The sequence below is a fragment of the Patiria miniata genome, unplaced genomic scaffold, assembly GCF_015706575.1.
Source record: "Patiria miniata isolate m_02_andy unplaced genomic scaffold, ASM1570657v1 HiC_scaffold_23, whole genome shotgun sequence".
Classification (NCBI taxonomy): Eukaryota; Metazoa; Echinodermata; class Asteroidea; order Valvatida; family Asterinidae; genus Patiria; species Patiria miniata.
Genome location: NW_024037062.1, coordinates 7594685 through 7605156, shown reverse-complemented (window position 1 = coordinate 7605156; position 10472 = coordinate 7594685). Strand labels below are relative to the sequence as shown.

The window sequence follows — 10472 nt, the reverse complement described above, 5'->3', positions numbered from 1 at the left end:
TCGTAAACAGATTTGTTTGTGCAATGTCTGTTTCCCTAGAAACATACAAATTATTTACTTCTGAATAAGACATGGAACCGAATGAAACACCAACGTTAAGTTATTGAATTATATACACAATCATATAGTTTAATCAAAGATGAGGTTTAAGACTGCTGTTGGTTTACATTTTGCTACAATTTGAAGCCGGCACATCAGCGGTGTAGCTAGGGGGCAGGGGGCGCACGCCCCCCCCCCCCCGGAAATAGTTCGCGCTGCCAGTCGCCCCCTCCCCCCTCCCCCCACTGGAAATTTAGCATCAGGAGAAAAGCACGGCCGTTTGAGTTACCATGATTTTGCTGGAGGAACATAACCTTTTTTCCCGCGATTTTGTGCATATTCACCAAAATCCTCATTTTCGCGAGTGGATGTTAATTGTACTGTCCTCGGAAAGCGAATAGCGGTAGTTATTGCCTCACATCAACCATGATATAGGTTTTGAACAGCGCCCCCATGGGAAGTGATATAGAGTATATATCTATATATATAAGAGAGAAGTTTACTCGCCCCCGAGACGATGTTTGCTCCTGAAAGGATCCGAGACCACGGGCTCCCGCTGCGCGAAAATCGCTCCACGTCCGTGGAAAAATACGGAGGGTGTCTTCCGCCGGGTCGGACACTTCGGGTCGTCCTGATTTTCCCGTACGGACCGGCGATCCTTTTCGTCGATTTTTCGTGACTGCCTTTTCGCAGGAATTTGCCGTCGTGTGCGCTTTCACGTTGACTGCCTGGCCGCCCCCTGTGCTGGCTTCTCTGCGTGTCTAGACTGTGCGAGGTCAGCGAGGTCAACGTAGGGGTTTCGTTTACGTGTTCTACTCAGCCGTTCTGCAAAAGCGTTCACCAAATTGTGTTATGGGGTGACCTTGGTAAAATATGTTTTCTCCATGGTGCGTGGCCACCAAGTGCCCCTATTCTTTCATATGCTTCGCTTGCCGCCCCTGCGCCGTGTGCAACGAATACTCAGAAGGACTACACATTAAGTATGCCTTGCGCGGTCTGACCACGGTCTGACCACTGCGTAGTCTACACTGCGTAGTATTTCCGGGCTATGCAAAACTGTCAATGGCAAGGCGTACTGCAGCCTGCTCCACACCCTGGAAACGAGGTTGGGTCTACGGTTCTCGCTATTTGCATGATTTGAAGCACAAGCATGTGAGTGACGTGATAGTGCTCTGTTGCTTCCATCGTGTGTTAATACAGCTCCATGCTTCCACCAAGGCTGAGCGTTGTGAGTTCGCTGCCCGCCACAGTGTTGCGTTATAATTTCGGGGGCCTGTCTGGGATCAACGAAGGATCGATGCATTGCTTCAAACATCGAGATCTTAAACGCAGTCACACAAAAAATCAACGAAAATGTGTCCGATCCGGCGTAAGACACCCTCCACATTTTTCCACGGACGTGGAGCGATTTTGGCGTGGCGAAAGACCGCGGTCTCAGATCGTTTCAGGAGGCCGAGTAAATTTGCTCTTATATAGATGGTTGCCCCAAGTTGAATAACAGTTGACTCGACAAGTTCCTCGCAGACAGTCTCGCAAATTGTAAGACGTTCAAGTTTACGTTTGTTGAAGAGTCCAATATACTGAAACTTAATTATGACCTTCTTAATCAGCCTTCGCCTGTGTACTACGGCAAGCCTTTCAAGTACGTTTTCCCACAAATGAAAATGCCAATTTAACAGAACGGGAACATTTACAGACTGTTGCCATGGTACATAATTGTTAGTGGTCAGAAATTGCCTCAGATCGCACCACAGAAATTGCTTTTCTATAACTGCATGTCTTCTCAACTAAATCCCCCAGTTACATTCATCTCCCCACATTTTCATCCCCAACTCTACGCCCTACCCGATCTATGATCGGGTAAATCAACAAGGGATCGATGCATTGCTTCAAATATTGTGATCTTTGAACTATGTTGGGTTGGAATAACGAAGAGTGCATAAATAATAATATTGGCGGTTGTTGGCTGTTTGGCCTTGCTTATATTATGGTTGAACCATGCCAACTTGAATAAAATAGTTAAATCGCCTTTTTCCTCGCGGGTCTCGCAAATTGTAAGAAGTTCAAGTTTACGTTTGTTGAAGAGTCCAATTTCATAATGACCTTCCTCCATGATTCAGACTATGTAATTTTATGGTAACACACTCAACATTTTTACTGCAAATGCCACCTTCACGATTTATTCCATTATGATTTACTGTCAAAACAGTACAATCAGCCTTCGCCTGTGTACTATACGGTAAGTCTTTCAACTCAGTTTTCCCACATTAACAAACGCGACTGCCTCACAAAATGCAATTTAACAGACCAACGGGAAAATTTACAGACAGTTATACATGCCATGGTACATAATTATCATGGGCGCGGCGTCAATCGGTGGGGGACGGGGGACCCCCACCCCAACATTTTAAAGCGGGCAATATCGTTTGATTCCCTACCCCCACTTTTTCTTCCCCGAATAAAAATTGTAGCCTACTATAATATTCTTTTGCTCAGAACAGCTGATTCAATGACTCCAAACTCGAAAATGATGTTTAAAAGATGATCTTTTGTTTTACTATCGTACGTGGTCAGAAATTGCCTCAGATCGCGTCACCGTAAATTGCTTTTCTATAGCTACATGTCTTCTCAACTAAATCATCTATGATCGGGTAAATCAGCTTGTAGATGATATACGGAATTTGGGTGTCCGGTGAAAAAAAAATTGTAACCCCCCCCCCCCCAACACTCCCAGGATGAGAACCCTGACTACGCTGCTGCTGAACAAACAGATAATCGGGCAACAAATAATACACGACTATTAATCTTTCGAATGTTCTATGAATTACACTCTCGTTAAGCCTGCCGTAATAGTTTTGCATGATGGCGACGATACCTAATTTTTGCTTGACGAGCTGTGTCCCCATGAGTTTGAGAAAGTGAAAGGGGCGCAAAACTGTTCATTCTTTGTTTCCTTTTTTTTATATCTCAGAGCAACCCAACAGCTCAAACTGAAGGCAGCAGAAATGAGTGCACCGTCTGGGTTCTATTCGCAGGAATCGGGTGCGCACGGCCATCGGGAACTGAGTGGTTACATGGGAGCTCCCGTCGATGTTGCCTGTGAACTTCAAACAAACATTAAATGGACATTTGTAAATGTAGCCTGTCGACGATAACAAGGACTTATAATTTCAAAGACATATGTTTTTAGGAAGGGGTTGTGTCTCTCCCACTGAATATTTAAGGTCTCGAATAAACGTTCAACTTTTTTTGTGAATCGATAGGAATGCTCTTTTCAAGATTGACAGAACAACTTTGTAAAGCAAATTAGGTTTGCCCTCCACCGACGTATAAACACTGTATACTCAGTGTGATACCTCCTGAGTGAATATTTGAGAAAAAAAATTACTCAGCTTAGACTCGAACCCACGACCTCCTGCTTTCTAGTGCAGAAGTCTTACCACTCGACCAAACGAGATCGGTTGGCTGGTTCGAATCTGATCCTTGTAAAGAACATACATGCAAACATTGAGGACTACCCCACCGCAATGGGTCTCAGCTGTGAAATGGTAAAACAAAGACTAGCCTGAAATACCTTCTTAGGGGCTTCCACCTGTTCAGCCGATGTGTTGGTTGTCCCGCCTGCCTCAGTAACATTACTCCAATTATCCCCATCGAAGCTGTAGGAGACTTGATATTCAGTCACCCAGTGAACCCCATGACCTTTAGTGATCAGACCGGAGACACTGTACATGGCACCGAGGTCGACCTGTATCCAGCTGTACCCATTGTGCAGATAAAAACCCCAGCATCTCCTTCCATCTGAATAAAGGATCAATTTATATTGGTCACAAATTTGTTTTATACAATTTCCTTTGGTAGTCCGAAGGCTCTTTAGTCCGAAGGTTCTTTAGTCCGAAGGTTCGATAGTCCGCCCTTGCCATGGACCACTTGTGGGGGCACCTGTCCTTTGTTCGAGGTACCCCACAAATAAAATCTTTAGAAAAAGGGGTATCCCGCAACGAAATCGTTAGAAATAGGGACAAATGAGACAACAATGGAAGTCAAGTCCATCCAGCTGGGATGTCCGAAGGTTCAATAGTCCGAAGGTTCGATAATCTGAAGGGCCCATTAGTCCGAAAATAGAATAAGGTTAATTAATTTAAAGGTTTGATAGTCCGAATAGACGATAGGGTTCGATAGTCCGAATCGTCAATAAGGTTCGATGGTCCGAATTGAGAATAAGGTTCGATAGTCCGAATAATACAATAGGGTTCGATAGTCCGAATTGAGAATAAGGTTCGATAGTCCGAATGTGCGACACGGTTCGTCAGTATGACAATTCAGAATATCGGACCTGTTGATTCGGACTATCGGACCTTATTGTTAATTTGCACTATAGAACCTTTGGATAAATGACCCTTCGGACTAATGAACATTCGGATTATTGAACCCTCAGACTATTGCATCAAATGTTATTAATTGAATATTGAGCCTTATTTCATTTTCGGAATAAGGAACCCCCTCCTATGGAAATTTTGTGCATTCGGAGTAACGAACCTTCGGACTATCGGGCTGTTACCGAATAATATACATGTACTTAAAAAAAGAAAGAAACAAGACTGATATTTTGCAAATAAAAAGCATGATCGTATATCAGGAACTTTAATGATCATTATAATTGTTTGTAGGCCTATTGGATTGGAATCCACCGATTATTGCAACTGATAGTTTGATCTGTTCACCGCTCTTATAGAGCACTAGCTCTCTGGCGTTGGTATTACTGCATCATGTGCATGTCGTTTTTTGGGGGTATGAGAAAATCGGCTTCCTATACAATACTGCAAACTTGCTTTTAACTTTGACAAAGTCTTACCCATGTGGCATGATTTTTTTTGCAAAACCATCGTCCCTCTATCTCTCTCTGTCATACTCAGTAGGTTGATCGAGAGTAACTCCACTTATTAAACAAACGCACGGTCACCACGCGGTATCATGAAAACTGTTACAATCTATCTATTTCACTGTCAGTCCCGATCCCACTGGAGAAATTAATACCGTGGGAACTTGATAGTGCGCTCGGTGGCAACACCACACAATGGGCTGCAGTCACAGTGATTGTCAATAATATAGCATCACCTGAATTTGTCAACTGTCTCGGTTTATTTCGGTTTATTTCGGTTTTTCAAAAGATGGCTAAACCGACTCGAAGATGTAAATGCAAAACCGAAGCCCACCCGACCCGACTGAAACGATGGGCAAATCGACCCGACCCGACCCGAAGTCGGTTTCGGATCGGGTCGATTTCGGTTTCGGGTCGGGTTTGCACATCATTAGTGAGAATCAAAAAGAGAGATGTATATTAATGTATGTATAATGTATATTTTATTGGCAGGGGTTTGGAAGGATACATCTCTTGATTACCGTTTGTTTTAACTTGAGCCTTTCCCTGGGCAGCCCCTGCTAATGAGAATTTTACTTTTTGGTTAAAAAAAATAACAAATAAGTTATTTCAAGTTGTAGGGTGATGATGATAGCCCTTCCGAGTGTGCTATTATATGATAAAACTAATAGAAGAAATGAAAATGGGAATGGGTGTGGAAAGCGAGAGATGAGAGCTTGTACATTTCTATTGCATTAAATGTGCATATTAAACCTCTCTTAGTGAAGGGGCCCTGTGCAGATTGTCAATTGTTTACCAATGTTGAACTCGTTCAGAAAATACCATACCTAGTCGCGCCTTGGTTGTCTGCCATGATACCAAATGCCTCAAATCCGTGATGCTACTGCTTGGGATGGAGCCATCCTTCATACCGAGTGGCTTCCCATTGCAGCAACCTGTCACAAAGTCATGGAGGTTAAAAAAAGAAAATCACCAGTCAGTCAGTCCATCAGTCAGTTGGTCCGTCACCCAATCGTTCCTTCATTCATTAACTCATTCATTAATTTTATTCATCCATTCGGGGAGTCAGTCAGCCAATCAGTCGGGGAGTCTGTCAGTCACTCACTCAGTCAGTCAGTCTGTCACCCACTCTTTCACCAAGTCTGTCACCCAGTCAGTCAACCAGTATGTCTGTCCGTCACCCAGCCTGTCAACCAGTCAGTAACCCAGTCAGTCAACCAGTCTGTCACGCAGTCTGTCACCCAGTAGGGGAGTCAGTCAGTCAGTCAGTTAGTCTGTCCCTCACTCAGTCATTCAGTTATTTCGAGTGTTGATGAAGCGCTCCATCTTCTGTTCATGCACATACCGTGGCCGTGCGGTATGGTTATATGTAGCACGGCTTGTTGCCATGGATCGACCAATCAGGATCGAGGATTCAAGTTTACTTGAAGATAATATGACATACCTGTAGGGCCAGTGTAAGTCTGCTGATTGCATCGTTGGTACGCCTCTCGCAGTGCCGTCTTCATCCAGCTCTCACCTGGCACAGGCTTAGGTGGACGGCCGTAGAAATTACACGACCTAACCTCGCCGTCCGCGTTACCATGGTAAACTGAGAATGGGTCAAGAATACGAAATATTTCCGTTGTATAACATACTACTACTAGACGACTTATACGCAAAAGCTGCAAAGTCTGGGGGTTTAATATTTCCATACAAATTTTCAACTCTGATTCGTACACTGGAATTGAGGATTGAGGAGGGTTGTCAGGCTAGGAAGTTGGTGCCTCGACTTTTATACACCCTCTATTCACAATTAGACTTGTTATTATATTGTGGAGAAAGTGTGAGGGCGCTCTTTGATTTGACTCAAACTAAGCGCCTTACTGTTTATAGCGTCCTCTGCACCGTGGGCTGTTGGAGGAAAATGGCAGACTCGAGACTGACTGAGGATAACACAGAGGATATCCTTTGGGCAGCGGAAGGATGCCTAGTAGAGATTGTGGAGACTGTCTAATAGCCTTGCAACCAGTAGGAAGTTGACAGAAGTCCAATTAACTTGTTGAAATACCGCTATTGAGACCGTTCCCTAGTTGAACTTTTGACCCAGAATTTCTGAGTCAAAGATCGGACCTAGGCCAAATTAAATATGATTTGTATTGTCCAGCTCCAACCGAAAGGCTTGTTAAAGGGAATGTACATCATTGACTTTTGCTGTAATTTTCAGAAATGAACTATTTGAGGGGTTACTATAATAGATCAAACATTGTTACACTGACATGCTTGAAGTTTTGTGTTCGAAAATGCTGGGGGAAAAAACAAGAAACACACAAATGGTGGAGTAGTCTGGCTCCCTGATAAAATCGATCAATGTATAGATGCCGGAAAATTGTAAGGTAAGGGAACCAGTCTAGCTGGCCTGCACCCGTTCATGAACATTTAACCAATAGCAAACAAAATTTGGACTGAAAAAAATGGTGAATTTGGAGCAGTAGTTGAAAAATAGTTAGGTTTTTCCAACGGTGGTCGGCCGACCACCGTTGGAAATTTATACAAAAATACCATTTTCTTGAAAACGACTCCACACCAGGTGCCATAATTTTCCAGGGTGCTTAAGACTGTCATTTAGCAACATCCTAGTGAGGTATTTTGTTAAAACTTGGTAGTTGTATTTTTCGATGTCTGCAAATGTTGTATATTCCCTTTAAGTATAGCTGCTGTTATCACAAGAATCTCAATCATCCTGCCTTGAAGCCTGGAAACATGCGGTCCTCATTCTTTTTTGCTATATACATGTCGCCTAAGGCTGAAATGGTGGGGGAGATGTCCAGACAAAAACCAGGGAGATAAAAATCGCGCTTTTTTCGCACGGGTACTGATCAAATACAGAGTAATCTGGGCATGTATACACGTGCTTGGCTTAGAATAGTTTTCTTGGGCGAAGAGGGCCTCTATCAATCTACAGTGTGAGTAAAAAATATATATATACTTGTAAAATTAGCCATAGTTTTTTCTATAGTAATATAGATAAGATATTTTCATATGTACTTTTAGAGTAACTCTTCCTGGTACTTTTGGTGACATTTTCACTGGATTAGTTTTCATGCATGACTGCACAGGATACAATTAAAGGGGTCGGGTGAAATCTGACTTGCAACAACTGCAGGACTGGATAAGAATGAGACACAACCATTGTCTTGGTTCTGGCCATGGAGTGCAAAATCAGTTCAGATTTGTGGATCTTGCTTACCAGAGTTTCAGTAAGCAAATCTGGATGACCTCCAGGAAAGGATAACTCGTGAAATTGACATTCTCAGACAAGACAGGGAGGTGATTCGCCATGCTGCTGCAGGAATGATGTGCCGAGCCCACCTATGTGCATTGAACGAGATGGTGGCCATGTTGAGGACTAAAACACCGTGGAATTTAATTGCCTTTTTAATTTAATTTAAATGTTTTAAATAAACACGAAGTTTAAAAGCTAATGAAAAAATGGTGAATTTGGAGCAGTAGTTGAAAAATAGTTAGGTTTTTCCAACGGTGGTCGGCCGACCACCGTTGGAAATTTATACAAAAATACCATTTTCTTGAAAACGACTCCACACCAGGTGCCATAATTTTCCAGGGTGCTTAAGACTGTCATTTAGCAACATCCTAGTGAGGTATTTTGTTAAAACTTGGTAGTTGTATTTTTCAATGTCTGCAAATGTTGTATATTCCCTTTAAGTATAGCTGCTGTTATCACAAGAATCTCAATCATCCTGCCTTGAAGCCTGGAAACATGCGGTCCTCATTCTTTTTTGCTATATACATGTCGCCTAAGGCTGAAATGGTGGGGGAGATGTCCAGACAAATACCAGGGAGATAAAAATCGCGCTTTTTTCGCACGGGTACTGATCAAATACAGAGTAATCTGGGCATGTATACATGTGCTTGGCTTAGAATAGTTTTCTTGGGCGAAGAGGGCCTCTACCAATCTACAATGTGAGTAAAAAAACCTATACACTTTTAAAATTGGCCATAGTTTTTTTCTGTATAATATAGATAAGATATTTTCATATGTACTTTTAGAGTAACTCTTCCTGGTTCTTTTGGTGACATTTTCACTGGATTAGTTGAAATCGGGTGAAATCTGACTTGCGACAACTGCAGGACTGGATAAGAATGAGACACAACCATTGCCTTGGTTCTGGTCATGGAATGCATTATCAGTTCAGATTTGTGGATCTTGCTCACAAGAGTTTCAGTAAGCAAATCTGGATGACCTCCAGGAAAGGATAACTCGTGAAATTGACATTCTCAGACAAGACAGGGAGGTGATTCGCCATGCTGTTGCAGGAATGATGTGCCGAGCCCACCTATGTGCATTGAACGAGATGGTGGCCATGTTGAGGACTAAGACACCGTGGAATTTAATTGCCTTTTTAATTTAATTTAAATGTTTTAAATAAACACGAAGTTTAAAAGCTAATGAAATATTGTTTTGTCTCTTTGTTAGACAGTGGTTGTGTTTTTTTTTAAATTGTTTCTTAGTTATCCAGCCCTGACCAAATGGCGCAAGTCAGATTTCACCTGACCTCTTTAATTGTCTCCTGTGCAGTCACGCATGAAAACTAATCCAGTGAAAACGTCACCAAAGGAAGCAGGAAGAGTTACTCTAAAAGTGCATATGAAAATATCTTATATTTATTGCTTCAGATGAAAACTATGGCCAATGTTAAAAGTGTATAGTTTTTCGACTCGCACTCTATTTGTAAACTTTGAGAAGGGGTTATGTTCAACAAACACCTACTAAAGGGATTGTGTTTAAACGTAACACCCATGCACCATCATACTGAAAAGTTCCGTACTGTGGTGGATTACATCTGAAATAAAACGATGGCGCCTCGCAGCTTTAAAAATACGTTAAAAAATAAATTAAAATTTTCTTAATTTCATTACCTTTTGGATAAATATTTCAAAATGAAATCTTTGTTAGGAATTCCAAAAGAGTAAGTGCAGGTCATTTCAATGTAAAAACGTGGCGTTTTCCACTTTTTTATCCCCCGCACACTTTTTTAATGGCCGCCAACGACCAAAACCAAAAAGGAAATCGTTGAAAAATATAATCTGTAAAATGCTAGGCATTCCAAAATTGCTTTATATGATCACCCTTAGGTCTTAGCAGTTACCAGTCAACATGAGGACCCAACTAATATCTCACACAGGCTGATTGACTAAAACACCTGTAACTTGCAGGTCTATTATGATTTACAAAAAGTGCAAGCTCATTGAACAATGCATGACTTGTGCACATCAAACATTTCACTACCATAAGCGTACAGGCTGCTATCAGAGCGGCTAATTTGACACTGTTGGCGCATTTTTTTCTCCACCTTTACCTACATAGTTTAGCCCATATTCATATCTCACAAATACAAAGGGGATAAGCATAAAAAAATATATATTCGGGGGAGCATTGCCCCACCGCAGTCTTTGCTAAGCATTGCAATCAAATTTCTTTTTTCTGTATCTGAAAAAAGTGTGGCTATATACATGTAGTGCCAAAAAGTACAATGCCATCGTCATCATT

At 42.1% G+C, this 10472-nt stretch overlaps 1 protein-coding gene across 1 annotated transcript; it reads right to left on the bottom strand.

The window, feature by feature from the left end:
- Positions 1-2772: 2772 nt before the first annotated feature.
- On the bottom strand, positions 2773-6708 carry LOC119731470 (lactadherin-like). The gene is made up of 4 exons (XM_038204653.1): positions 6366-6708; positions 5749-5856; positions 3614-3840; positions 2773-3143 (listed from the first exon to the last, which is right to left on the bottom strand). The coding sequence occupies exons 1-4, from the start codon at positions 6613-6615 to the stop codon at positions 3000-3002; spliced, it is 729 nt and encodes a 242-aa protein (XP_038060581.1). The 5' UTR covers positions 6616-6708; the 3' UTR covers positions 2773-2999.
- Positions 6709-10472: the final 3764 nt, after the last annotated feature.